Source organism: Leopardus geoffroyi, chromosome A2 (assembly GCF_018350155.1).
Source record: "Leopardus geoffroyi isolate Oge1 chromosome A2, O.geoffroyi_Oge1_pat1.0, whole genome shotgun sequence".
NCBI lineage: Eukaryota > Metazoa > Chordata > Mammalia > Carnivora > Felidae > Leopardus > Leopardus geoffroyi.
In genome coordinates, this window is record NC_059331.1 from 166,525,251 (window position 1) to 166,538,603 (window position 13,353).

Here is a 13,353-nt window from a genome sequence, read left to right on the forward strand (position 1 = left end):
CATCCTGTACCACGGGCAGCCCGACGCGAGTCAGAGCGGCCAGCGCTGTCCCAGGGCTCCTGCCCTGTGAGTGCTCGTGCCTCCCCTCTCGCTGCAGCTCCTCGAGCAGTGCTCCCCCGTGCACACATACGGGCAATGACAAAAGCACCGACTGAGGAGGGGGAGCGAAGACCCCGGGTGTGCTGAACATTCTATGACGTCGTGCTGACAAATCACTTAAAGAGTTTCGAACGTACAAACACAGGTCTGTGCCTACCGCGCTCCTGTAAGACAGGGACAGCCCAAGTGACTGGGCCGCTGACTGGACGTACCATCAGCAGTTCTGCCGACACCTTCAGCGGGACCCTCCAGGCATCTAGAGAGAAACGAGTTACATTTACACCAACATACTGTTCAAGCACAAAAGCCCGTTTGTAAAGCCCTTTTCTGGGGCCGGTAACATTACGTCAGACACGTCGGTGGCTCAGTGGACATTCATTAAGGATAAACGCAAGCACCACGCTTATGCTGAAAAACGTTTTCAGTACAACGTGAGGGGAGAGCAGCCGCGGGACGTGCTCGGGTGTCCCGTACTGAGGGTTCTCCAGGTGAGGGACACGAAGAAACGCGGCACGGCACAGGTGTCCAGAGCGTAGCCGCCCCCCAGCCCACCCTGGCGTCACTCCAGAAGCCGTTCCCGGGAACCACAACCACCTGTGACAACGGGAGGCCCACACGGAGGACCACGGCACGTCAGGGTGGCCGAGGGACCAGCACACCTCCCTACACGATGGCCGTGCTGACTGCTTCAAGGACCGACCACAGGTCTCGGTAAAGCTCCCAGAACTGAAGTCAAACGGGCAGATACGTCCCAGGGAAGCAGACTGTGGCTTAAAACGAAGAGCCATCCAAACACCAAACTCAAGAGTCACGATTAAAGCCACCGGAAAACCAGACTTAATGAGCATTTTGAAAACGGAGCCTATCAAGGCAGAGCTTGAACGGGCATTTTCTGGAGCGCATTCAGCTGAGTGTCAGAGCGTGTCCCGCAGGGCAGGGGTCCGTGTGGCCCAGGACAAGCAGCTGGCAAGGACAGAGGGGAGACCACAGGTGCTGGCCTACAGTCGACGGAGCGCAGGCGGGCACGGGAGACCAGCAGGGACTGGCTGGGGAGACCAGACGGAAAAGCGGAGTGCTCCTTCATTCCCCGGCATCTACTAAAAAGGCAGACGAGAACACCAAACCGGCAAGAGCCCCTGGGCAGGGTGGGGGGAAGGGACTAAGAGGAAGCTGGCGCACAGCGGTGCCTCGGGCAAGCGAGAGGCGGTGGACGCACATCTAGCACCCGCACTGATGAATCTGACCCGTGAAACTGCACTTACCCAGGAGACTGAAAACCAAGTGCGGGGTAGGGGCAAAGGGCTCCTGCAGACTGAACGTCGTGTAGCGGCCGCAGTGGGCCTGTCTCAGCGCTTCGAAGTTCCCCAGGAGAATGTCGCCAAGCCACTGGGCGTTCACGCACGGTATTCTCCACTCCTTGGCCTTTTCGTACTTCAAACCGGCAGGCCTTTTTGGTTTTGAGGAAAAACACACTTCGTTAAATGCTAGAAGCGTCTACTGTTCAAACCAGTGTTTCTTTTGCATCTGGTATCAGAGACCCAGCAGGGCTGCCTGAGCCAAGCCGACCACAGCCCCTGGCTGGCGATCGCGATCCCAGGGTGCGTCCAGGCTCACGCCGCGGTCCCACATCGCCCGCGAGCCCCGCGTCTGCCTTACTCCCCGGACCCGACTCAGCTGACTCAAAGCCCGCGAATTTGAGATTCTAGTTCACCGCAGTGCTTTACGGACGCCTCTGCGAACGTCCAAACTTCACTGCTGTTACTCCCACAGACCGATTTTCGGGCTCCCACCACGGAACGCGACGCGGCGACCAACACCGAACTGCTGACACACCCGCCAAGTCGTAAGCGGACTTGGGAGCCCACGTGGCGTCAGAGGCGTGCTTACTCTTTACAGATGAGCACCGTGTTGCTGCGGCACAGGTAGCCCGTGTACTTGGCGCCTGCCAGGTAAGCCATGAGCTTCAGGTCGTCCCTGTCACTGTCGACAAATCCAGTCACAGAAATAATCTAAGCACAAAGAGAGCAAATAAGGCCAAGACGCAGTGACGATTTAACCCGTGGCCACTTCCTTCTCCGGGCCTGTTCTGTGCACGTGGCGTTCCCGCGGGCAGCTGGGAACGCCGCTCCCGACAGCATCAAAAGCAGCATCCTATTCACGGGACGCAGGCTACGTCTGTAGCCGATGGGGGAGACGACCAATACACCAGACCCGGGGAAGTTCTTCTGTGTCGGGAGGACGCTGCTGCCGTCACTTTAACAAAGCCGTCCTACTAAGCGTGCAAATACGAACGGGCGAGTTCTGCACCCTCCCCGCCCATCCCAGTTCTGAGGTCGTCGGAGTGAGAGAGCCCCCGGGTACCGACAGGGGCCTGCCCGGCGGTGGCCACTCCGGCACAAGACCCCCGCTTTACTCCGGGGCCTTAAGTCGCGTCCGAGACGCTGGAGACCCGCTTAGACTCTCCTACGTGCAGGAGCCTGTGCGGCCAGGCGCACGGGAGGGGAGGTGTCCGCCCCGCCCGGGCCCTCGGGCGCCGGGCCAGAGGGAGCCCGCGCGCGGGAGGCAGAAAGCAGAAAGCAGCGGAGGACCTACTGTGCCGGAGGAGGACGAGCACAGAACAAAGCCGAGTCCCTTACGTGCTGAGAACACGGCTTCCCTCCGGGGGGGAAAGCCACCGGGAAGTGAAGGGCACGGTGGGGCGGCACCATCTTCCTCTTCTTCAGGACGGAGTTTAGCCAGTGCGCTGTGACACATCTCTTCCTCTCCCTGATCGCCTACCAGACACAGAATCACGGGTCTGTTGTGCTTGGGGCTTTGTGGCTGCAGGCTCACGCACAAAACCGCAAGGCTGGACAGCTACGACGACACCTTCCCGGGATCAGGAAGCCCTCGCGGGGACGTCACGACAGCTAGCCCTCGATTTACCAAAGGGACAAACGTCACGATTGAGAACGTGACGACCCACACGCGAACGGGAGCCTGCAACCGGGGCAAAGGCAACACGCTTTGTAACCACCTTAAAAATAATCACGGAATGAGATCACATCGATGATCATCAAAATTCAATTAAAATGCCCCTGCAAGAACATGGAGGGCCCCCAAAAGAACAGGCTCCGAGAAGACGTCACCGCCTACCTAAAATCAGCCATGGAGGGAAAAAAAACCTCACAGGCATTTCTACAGTTTTAGTTGGAAAGTGGATCCAGAAAAAGGCTACGGTGTTGAAGAGCAGTTTCGGGGAGGTTGTTTATCACACACGTATTAACAGGGTTCTGTCCACAAGTAAGAACACTGTTGGAAGAGAGGACACGGAACTTGAGGCCACAGACGAGGGGACACCACGCGAGCCCACGCCCTGCAGGAGTTTACAGAGGCTCCGTCCAGCCCCGCGCACGAAGGCCCCCAAGGGCGCAAGTCCCGCTGCCGCCCCCCACTTGGTCACGGGGCTGCCCTGGACTGAGAGAAGGGGCGCGTCCTTGGCACACCGCGCTCAAAGACGTGAAGGCCAGGCGTCCACAAGGTTATCTGTCCCAGCAAAGGCTGGTGAAAAGAAGGGACTCTGCTGTCTTCAGAGGCAGAAAAAGGTCCTTTCCAAACACAGCAATCCCTAGAATCCTAAGATGGTCCACAAAACGGGCCAGACTTCATCCCAGTCACAGGGGACGCTGCCCTACTCACCTGTGCGTACATCCCGCTGACCTGACTCTCGCAGAGGAGATGTGTGCACCGGCTCGAGAACGTCGGGTCCACGGTGCCGCCGTGCGCCTGGATTATCTAGACACACAGGAGAGCCAAAGTCATAATCAACCTCGTGTGCTCAGGAGGACAGGGTACGGTTTCCAATTAGACTATTAAGGAGCCCATCCTCTAGTTTTATAGTGTATTTCACCAGAACATATACGATATACGTATGGGTTATATTTACAGGTTCTCCACTCAGCACCATTAAGCGAAAACGAGCTCGAACGTTCATTTAACTTGAACTTCCAGAGGGAAAGACAAGAGAAACGGACGTTCTCTTTTTGTAACACGGTTCCCTCCACCTCGCACTGCTCACGTTCTAGACCAGCCAGCACCGCGTGGTGGAGGCCGTCCTCTGCTCCCCTGACCTGCACCTGGACGCCTACTACCCGCCCTGGTGTCATGACACTGCAGACATTGCCAAACGTCCCTGGGGGGCAGAGCCACCCTGGCTAAGAGCCATTATAATAAATAAATAAATAAATAGCAGGCAGTTAGCAAACCCCAAAATCGGTCTTTAACAACAGATCTGTCTTAGGGCTGAGGGAACTATTCTGTGGCATTGCATGGTGCTGGCAGCATTTGTGAAAGTCCAAAGAACCGCGCACCAGAAGGGAGGGACTTTCGCGGTCTGTTAAAAAAAACATCTGCCCCACAAAACGGTTCTGCTTCATTTACTTTTTTTTAAAGTTTATTTTTGAGAGACAGAGAGTGAGCAGGGGAGGGGCAGAGAGAGAGAGAGAGAGAGGGAGACACAGAGTCTGAAGCAGGCTCCAGGCTCTGAGCTGTCAGCACAGAGCTTGACGTGGGACTCGAGCTCACGAACTGCGAGATCGTGACCTGAGCTGAATTCGGACACTTAACCGACTGAACCACTCAGGCACTCCTTGCTTCATTTACATTAAAAAAAAAAAAAAAAAGTTTTTTTAAATGTTTATTTATTCCTGAGTGAGACAGAGCATGAGCAGGGGAGGGGCAGAGAGAGAGAGAGGGAGACACAGACTCTGAAGCAGGCTCCAGGCTCCCAGCTGTCAGCACAGAGCCCGACGTGGGGGGCACGAACCCACGGACCGCAGGATCGTGACCTGAGCCAAAGTTGGATGCTCAACTGACTGAGCCACCCAGGTGCCATTTGCTTTTTAAATTTGATTTTGATCGGGGCGCCTGGGTGGCTCATTTGGTGATTTTGGATCAGGTCAGGACCTCAAAAGTTGTGAGATCGAGCCCTGGGTCAGGCTCCGTACTGATGGTGTGGAGCCTCCTGGGGATTCTCTCTCCCCTGCTGTCCTTCCCCCACTCACGCTCTTTCTCTGGAAAAAACCAAAAACAGAATTTACCGATTTTTGTTTCAGCAGTTCACAAACATGGCTTACAAGGCATGTGAGCAAACCAGCGGTTTCTACACCACTGGTTCTCATCCCCCTGCAGCAAGCAGTCAGCTCTTCGTGTGTCTTCCGACAATTCCGGGTATGTTCTCACGAATCCACGCCTCCTGACCTCCTGCGGGGCTCACCCTGGCTCGCTTCTCCTGCAGTTGTTAAGAGCCGTATTCCCTCCCTCCCGCCTGCCTTTGTTAGTTTTCTATGCACCTTTCACTACGTCATTCCCAAACTCTTCAACACACAACTACCGTCCGTGGTGATATCTGTGCCCACAAATCCCTGGACGCGCCTCCCTTCAGAGCAGAGCTCGGCCTCCTCGCTTGGTACGGGCTGGACAAACAGGATACGGTGCAGCGACCGCATGCGGCTTCCTAGACAGGAGACGCCGTGGCTTCCTCCCTGCTCCGCCTCAGGTCACCTGCCCCGGCGGAGGCCAGCGCTGCCCCAGCCCCAAGGAAGGCCCCGTGGCTCCTGTCGCCCGGCTCCCCCCGACCACACGTGAGCAGAGCGCCTCGGCCACAGCCACCCTACTGAGCCACGGCAGGGTCTCCACTCACGAAGCACCCTCCAGGTGACACGTGTTCCCTGCTGGGAGTCACCATGTTGCGGAGGACTCGTTACACAGCAGAGGGCACGGTGTAGCTCTTCCCGCCCCGACAGATAAGGCACATCAGGTCACATCAGAGCGCGTGTCAGCTGCCCCTCGGGGACCGCTCCTCCCGCTCCAACTGAGGCCGGCGCCTCCCTCCACTCATCTCCACGACTGCCCTCCACCCTCACCCAGAGAATTCCTCTCCCATCTCCGTGGGAGGGGGCGCCCAACCGTGGCCACCTGAGGACGCTGTCACCACAGCGGTGCGTCACGGGCAGACAGGCCGCGACATTCGAAGCCAGGAGCCACTCTTCCTCGGGGCTCCGGAGATGCCGCCGGCTGCTCCGTGACGCCTCCCGACTGCTGCTTCTTAGAGCCGTCCCTGGGGCGCAGCTCCGGGCAGCCCTCCCTCTGTACCCCGAACTTGCGGCGACGGTGCCCGTCCGTCCCTCTCCACGTGCTCCTGCCCGTGCTTCCTCTGCACTGGCACGCCTGTCCCTTGCTACGCGCCCTCCTGGACCAATCCCGGAGCTTCAAACAGAAGCAGACTTGTCTCTATCTTTTGTGTCTTTGAGTTACAAAGATATCTTTGTTTTGAGGCCAGTTTCTACACATCACCTTCCAACACTTCTGTGATTTTTAGAGAATTTCCTGCTGCCGTGATTCTCAGACGGGCCTCTCCCCTCCGCTCTCTGCCTCCTGCCCCAGGTCAGGTTACCAGCATCTCCCAACTGGCCTAGTCACCTGCCTGTACTCCTGTAACTCAACGTTTCATGGTTTGGAATGTACGTCTCTCCTTTTTCTACATGCTTTAATAACCACAGGGAGAAAATCCGACTTCTGTAACGTGGCACAGGAAGAAGGTCTTCGAAGGGGTGGCCTGGCCGGGAGCCCGTGCCTTCCTGCCACCCTCTCCCCATCTACACCGAGGGCTTCTCACTGGGACACCCTCCATGCTCCCTCCTGTTTGTCCTAAGACTGAGTGCAGGAACCACCTGTCCCCACAGGCCTCTCTCAAGGCCCTCGCCCCCACCCAGCGGGCTGTGTCTTCTCACGGCTCTCGCTGTACCTGCCGTCCTGCCTCCTGCTCCTCATCACAGGCGGCTGTTTCTCCGACTCATGTGCGGTTTTCTCCCCCTCGCGCATTCCCAGTATTCTCTGTCTCACACGGAGAGTGTTTCAACAACAGGAATGCTTTCGGGGAAGCGCATTTAAGATCTGCCCGAAGCATACTTCCAGTCTTTTTTTTTTTTTTTTTTTTTTTAATTAGAGTCAGTTTTGATTTACGGCACTAACGGGAAAAGCGTTTCCTTCTCCTTTTCCTTAAAGGCCAACATACAAAACAATAAATACGAGCACTACGGTTCCACTACAGACTAGAGACTCTGAGCTCCCTTCCCAGCTGGAGAGTCTAAGATTGTCCGGCACTCGCCTCTGGAGACAGAAAGGATTAAGGCACACAGAGGCTGATGGTCCCTATCCCAGGGCACCAAACACCTGATCTCATTCTCACATCCCCAGTTATACACAAATAACTTGTGGCCCTGAGAGTTTAAGAGCTGGAAGAATCTCAAGAATCACGAAGTCCAACATGCTTCCCTTACAGCGGGAAACACTGAAGCCCAGAAAAGTGATCTATCTGCCCAAGGTCACAGAGTGTCAACATAAAATGCCCATAATGCATTCCCAACACAACAACGTGTAGGTCACTGAGGGCAGCCAAACGGACGGAAGGCCCGTCTGCATTCCGCAAGTCCTCAAGACCGAGCTGTGTTTCTTCAGGCACAACTCACCCTTTTCCAGGTGGCCAGGAGCTGTTTATCAGACATCTGCTCGGGATAATCCGCAATTGCGAACACACAGCCCAGGAGGAACCCTTCTTCGGGAACTGGAACGGAATCACACGAGGAAAATAAAACCCCCTGAGTACGTGTGCGCAAAAACCGGAGGCGTTCACTTCGCTGCGTTCATTCTGCATTTCTGAAGCCGGTGGCTCTCCACCGGGACGCTCGCGGCCTGAGCCGTACGTTCAAAACACAGGTCCGCAGGCTCCATGGTGCGCACGAAGTGATCAGACACCGTGTGCGCACGGACGAGTGTGTGGAGCCCCGTGAGGGGCCCCGGTGCTGCCTTCAGGGGCCAGGACGCCCCGCCGTGACAAGTGGGGCCCGCGTTGGGCACCTGCCCCATTCCCCTCCACGAAGACCCTCCCGACGGGAACCCTCAGCCCCTCACCCCACCCTCCGCCTCCCGACGAGACTTTTGGGGAGAGAGAGACCGCGCGCGTTACTAACTCTCCACTGCCGGGTCGTGTCCAAACAGCTGGTGCGGGTGCTGGTGCGGGTGCTGGTGCTGGTGCGGGGGCGGCGGCGGCTGCGGCTGCGGCGGGGGCGGGGCCTGGGGCGGCAGGGCCTGGGGCGGCGGGGGCGCGGCGGGCGCGTGCATGTGCTGTTGCAGGTGCAGGCGCTGCAGCTGGGCCAGCTGCTGCTGCTGCTGCTGCAGGTGCTGCTGTAGCTGCTGCTGCAGGTGCGGCGGCGGCTGCGGGTGCTGCGGCTGCAGGGGCGGCTGCGGGCGGGGCGGCGGCGGCTGCGGGAAGGGGTGTGGCTGCGGCGGGGCGTAGGGCTGCTGCGGGATCTGCGGCTGCGGCTGGAGCTGCAGGACCTGCTGGGGCGGAAGGTGCAGGACCGGGTGCGGCGGCGGGGGCGGGGGCGGCGGCTGCGGCAGGTGTGGCTCCGGGGCCACCTTCACTTGGCCGAACAGCACGGCACCGGCGTTCGCGTGGCCCTGCTGGCTGTGGTTCACCTGATGCTCTAAGGTTTTCGTGGGCGCTGAAAGGGACTGTAGGATCTAGAAAACAAAAATGAGGCGAAGTCATTAGCGACAGGGAAACGGACCAACGTCCTCCAAGTGGGAGAACGCGAGCGGACCCTGCCATCTCTTCAGCACCGCGCCACCCGGAGGCACCAAACGGCCAGTGTCACCAACTTCGATACAGCGAACGAATTCACCGGAATTCAGAATTTGGAAGTAAGTAACACGGAACGAGCTAATGCCTTAAAATTGACACACGTGTAAACTCACACGGCTGATGTGTTCGACAGAGCACTGTCACGGGGCTACAAAAAAAAAGGGGGGGCAGGGGAGGAGAAAAGAGAGGCGCCCTGCTTCCTTGCAGGGGTCTGTGCGCCCACCCCCCCCCCCCCCGCAATGTGCTGCGGGCACAGTGCCTCACCAGCACCCGCCTGTCCCCCTGCCAAGCACAGACTTCTCCTAACCCAGGGGTGCTCCAGGGAAAAAGTGGACCCTGCAGCCACTCGGCCTGGCCCAAGCTCCTCTCCGCACCTGCCATTTTCCAACAACGAAAGGGGCCCCGGAGGAGGCGGACGTGAAGACCACCCCCCAGTGAAAGCACCCCCACCCCCCTTCTGTGGTTACCCTGCCCTGCGCCCTGGCAGCTCTGTAAACGGGGGCTGGAAAAGACACCAATGGTAGGTCTGTTTAATGGCAAATGGTCCCTCAACTGAGAAATCCTCAGCACAGCTGGTGAGTCAACCTTCCCCAAAAGGACGGGGGGGGGGGGGGGGGGGGGGGGGGGCTCTTCAGAAGGAGCGAAGTGTTTCGAGCCAGAGAAAATCCAACTGCTCAGACCGTTCCCTTCTAGTTCCTCCTTCACGACGACAGGCGTAAGCGGAGAGCCGCCCACAAGCTGAGGGGAGGGAGGGGACAGGGCCAGGAGTCGGGAGAGGCCAGAGCACCAGATGGCAAGTTATTGTATCATCCTGCACAGCACTGAATGTTGTATCCTACAATGAATTTTTTCCCAATTGAAAACACACTTGCCATTTAAACAAAACTCTAAAATCCAGTTGCAACGTAAGCCATGACTAAATCGAAAACCTCAAGTACCTTCTTAAAATGTATCTTCCACTTAAACAGACTCCAGAACGTAAAGGCCACATAATTTGCAAGGGTGGCAGACTCTGGATTTCGTGGCCAAACAGCTGCCTCTAAAACTGATGGAGGCCTGGGGGACTCAGTCAGGTGAGCATCCAACTTCGGCTCGGGTCATGATCTCAGGGATCATCAGATCAACTTCCACGTCGGGCTCTGCTCTCAGCGTAGAGTTTGCTTGGGACTCTGTCTCCCTCTCTCTCTGCCCCTCCCCGGCTCGTGCTCGCTCTCTCTCAAAAATAGGCAAACATTAAAAAAAAAAAACACAAAAAAAACGAAGGCCAAACTCGAGGCTTGCACGATCTGTCTTTGAAATCACTTACAGGTAAGACCGCTCTCTCCATAAGGAGTTCTCTCCACACTTCAGAAACTCCTCAGTAGAGCTCTAACCAGAAAATTTTTTTTAACAAACTCATAACCGGCAGGGTAACGATTTATTCTCTATGCTTAAAAGTACTAAAAAGTACCGTGTAAAGTGGAGGGAAATGGACCTCAGCGCGTACCACACCCAGACAGCAGGACAGCAACTGGGATGCTCACACGTCCACAAAAGCCGCGAGGGGCGGGTGGCAGACAGCTGCTAGGACTTCTGCGGATCAGTCCTGAGCCTGTCAGCGCAGCGGGCCAGTAACAGTGGCTGCTTCTGGAGAGGACACAGGAGTTAAGGGCAGGAGGGAGTTTACCACTTTGTACCCTTTGGTGCCACTTGAATTTTTTAAAGTTTTGTACACATGTATTTTTTTACTCTCAGCAGTCACAACCCACATGAGCTTGACTGGGAATAAGGAATAAAGGTCTGTCTGCCACGATGGGCAGGGTCAAACCAGCGGTGTGCCTCAGGCTGCCTCCCCCGCCCCTGCACCCCAACCCCAGATCACAGGGCAGTTCCGGAAGGTCAGACCCTCCGTACAAAGGGTGAAAAGACCAGGAGTGGCTGAAGGTCTGGAGCCCGAGGCTGTTCCCCTTCCATCCGGTGGGGGGGGGGGGGGGGGGGTTGGTGCTCCAGGCCTGGAGCAAGGAGAAGCTGGGAGGGGGTGGGGTGGGTGCAGGCTGTGAGCACAGGGTGGCTCGGAGCAGACAGGGGTCAGGACGAGAGCCCTGGCCTGGGGTAAGACGGACACCGGGCTGGAAAGCCGGGCTTTTCAACCCTCTGATGTGCCTCTTGTGGAAAACACGCGCTGGTCTCGAGCAATCAAACAAGCGGGATTCTTGGCTGCTTGGTCGCATAATCTGCCATTCCAGAAACAATTCTTAACGAACGTCAAGTCTGGATTCTTCCTTCATGTGACGCTATTGCTTTCTTTATTTAAACTGCTTCCTACCAAGTGCCCCGATATATAAAGAATTTCAACACAAACAACATGGCTCTAGCCACTACCAATTCGCAACCTATACAAATTTTGACGATTGGCTGTGTTCTCCTCATCCCCAATCTATTTTTAAACTAAATCTGTCCTCTAGCTGTAACATTTCAAAACTTCATTTTCTTCACTTCTAGCAGCAAAATGTCCCGGCAAACCAAAACCACGCGCAACGCCTCTGGGCAGCCGCTCTCCCTGGGGCCCGGGCAGGGCTTCGCGGGGCCTCGCAGTGCACCAGAGCCTGGGGCAGGCTTCTCCTACGGCCCTCCTGCGGGGCGCACCCCACTCCCTGATGCAGGCACCCATTTCCACCCCACAGGAGCGGATTCCATCCAAATGTGAATTCAGGGAGCGTGGGATCGAAGTGGACATGGGAGAAGCACAGGGTGGCAGCAGGGGCAGCGGCGAGCCGACGGACGGACAGCAGGGGGGACAGCAGGGGGACCCCGGGCCCCAGACCACAGGAGGGGTCCGTGCGCGCTCCAGCCGCATGCCCAGGGGCTGCCGGGCCTCCCTGCGCACGCCCCGGTCACACCACCGCTGCCTCCGGGCTGTCCTCCGGCTGCCTTCTCCACCGGCCTCAAGCTCCTGGCTTTCCGGCTGGTTCCTTCTGACCGTCGGCTCTGCTCCCCTCACGGCCCTCTGGTGCCGGGCCCAGGACCTCGTGGCTTTAGCACCCACTCCCCATCAGAGCCGTTCTCTGCGTTCCGTCCTCCCCCCACCCGCAGGGACCCCATGTGAGCGTGGGCCCCAACGGACAGAGCATTCCGTCCTCTCCCCCCACCTCTGCTCAGGGCCCCCCCCCCCCTCAGGTCCTCCTCACTCGCCACCACCCTCCAGGACGGTGTCCCGCCGACTCAAAGTCCTCCCGGCCCGGCAGGTACAGGACCGCGATGGGAAGTCCAAGTATGGCGGTGGGGGGGAGCCCACGGAAGGCGCCTCGCCGCAAAAGGGGAGTCTGCCGCTCGGCCACCATGCACTGTCACCATTCAGGCTGCAAAATACTGGCTCACCCACTTTGCGGGAAATGCCACAAATCCCGCTTTTGTGGACAATCCCACGATTTTGGCAAAAAAACCCACAATCTTCTTTGCCCCAAAACGAACACGCCAGGCAGAAGGTCGCACTGGTTGCTGGCGTGTAACCTGGGCCCCCCCCCCCCCGCATCTCGCATCTTCCCAAGCCACCGCCCCTCCGACATCGCTAACTCGGCTGCCACGCTCTACTGCCTGCACCTGTCCTTCCGTCCGTCCGTCATCTGCTCGGCCACCAACACCCCCCCGTGTCCGCCTGTCCTTCGGTCCGTCCGTCATCTGCTCGGCCTCCATCACCCCCTGCATCCACCTGTCCTTCCATCATCTGCTCGGCCACCACCACCCCCGTGTCCGCCTGTCCTTTGGTCCGTCCGTCATCTCCTTGGCCTCCACCACCCCCCGTGTCCGCCTGTCCTTCCATCTGTCCATCATCTCCTTGGCCTCCACAGCCCACCTCTTGGTGAACCGCATCTCACTCACTCTTCCTCAGCTCCTAATGTGTGGTCACCAACCTAACCAGGGTCCTGACCACATCCAACAATACTGTCTTCCCAGGATCCCTGTATCACCTATTCCAGAATCTTCCATTCTCCTCAAACCCACTTATGTCTCTTTTCCCCTCCACCCTACACACTTCGCCTCGTGCCACCTTAATTTTCTTCCTTCAGCTGTCTACAGAATGTTTTCTTTTCCTCCACCTTATTCTGGTGTCTCAACCATGTACTGTCTCTCTGCTAAGTCAGGAAGGGAGAACAGGAAAAGAAAAACGAGAACACTTTTAACACGCACCTCAAATCAAAAGACTTGAAGCACCACCAGTAGACTCACCAGTGACCCTGCAATCTACAAGAAACAGACCCTTCCCAGAGCCCCAGTGGCTTGCTCAGAAGGTGGCCACGTTCCTCAGGGAGAATGGTCCAGGCCCTGGGGGACAGACCCCTGCAGAGGCCTCCAGCTCTCCCCACAGCCTCAGTCTCACAGACTTTCTTCCCTTCCGGCACAGCGAATTCACGCCTGCCTCTGGGGCTTCAGTCGCTGTGCCTTCCTCTGGGAACCCTCCACCCCCACCCTGTTCTTCCCCAGCCTCTGTCATTCACGCCTCTTTCTTGAGGCCCTCCCTAACCACCTCTTCTAAATGGCCTCCTTCCTCTGTCGGCTATTATAGGACCCCTTACTGAACTGTCTTCAAAACA

General features: G+C 57.6%; 1 protein-coding gene across 4 annotated transcripts in view; it reads right to left on the bottom strand.

Moving 5' to 3' along the window:
- Positions 1-13,353, bottom strand: part of PAXIP1 (PAX interacting protein 1) — a 50,931-nt gene that overhangs the window by 12,862 nt on the left and 24,716 nt on the right. For all 4 annotated transcript variants that reach the window (XR_006716669.1, XM_045496275.1, XM_045496274.1 and 1 more), the window contains 7 exons: positions 8,109-8,661; positions 7,608-7,702; positions 3,778-3,873; positions 2,736-2,873; positions 1,987-2,108; positions 1,362-1,546; positions 312-355 (listed from right to left, as the gene is read on the bottom strand). Coding sequence is in view for 3 of the 4 variants with exons in the window: in XM_045496275.1 (XP_045352231.1) it covers positions 312-355; positions 1,362-1,546; positions 1,987-2,108; positions 2,736-2,873; positions 3,778-3,873; positions 7,608-7,702; positions 8,109-8,661 (1,233 nt within the window). In the remaining variant the exon portion in view is untranslated. The remainder of the gene's footprint in view (positions 1-311; positions 356-1,361; positions 1,547-1,986; positions 2,109-2,735; positions 2,874-3,777; positions 3,874-7,607; positions 7,703-8,108; positions 8,662-13,353) is intronic.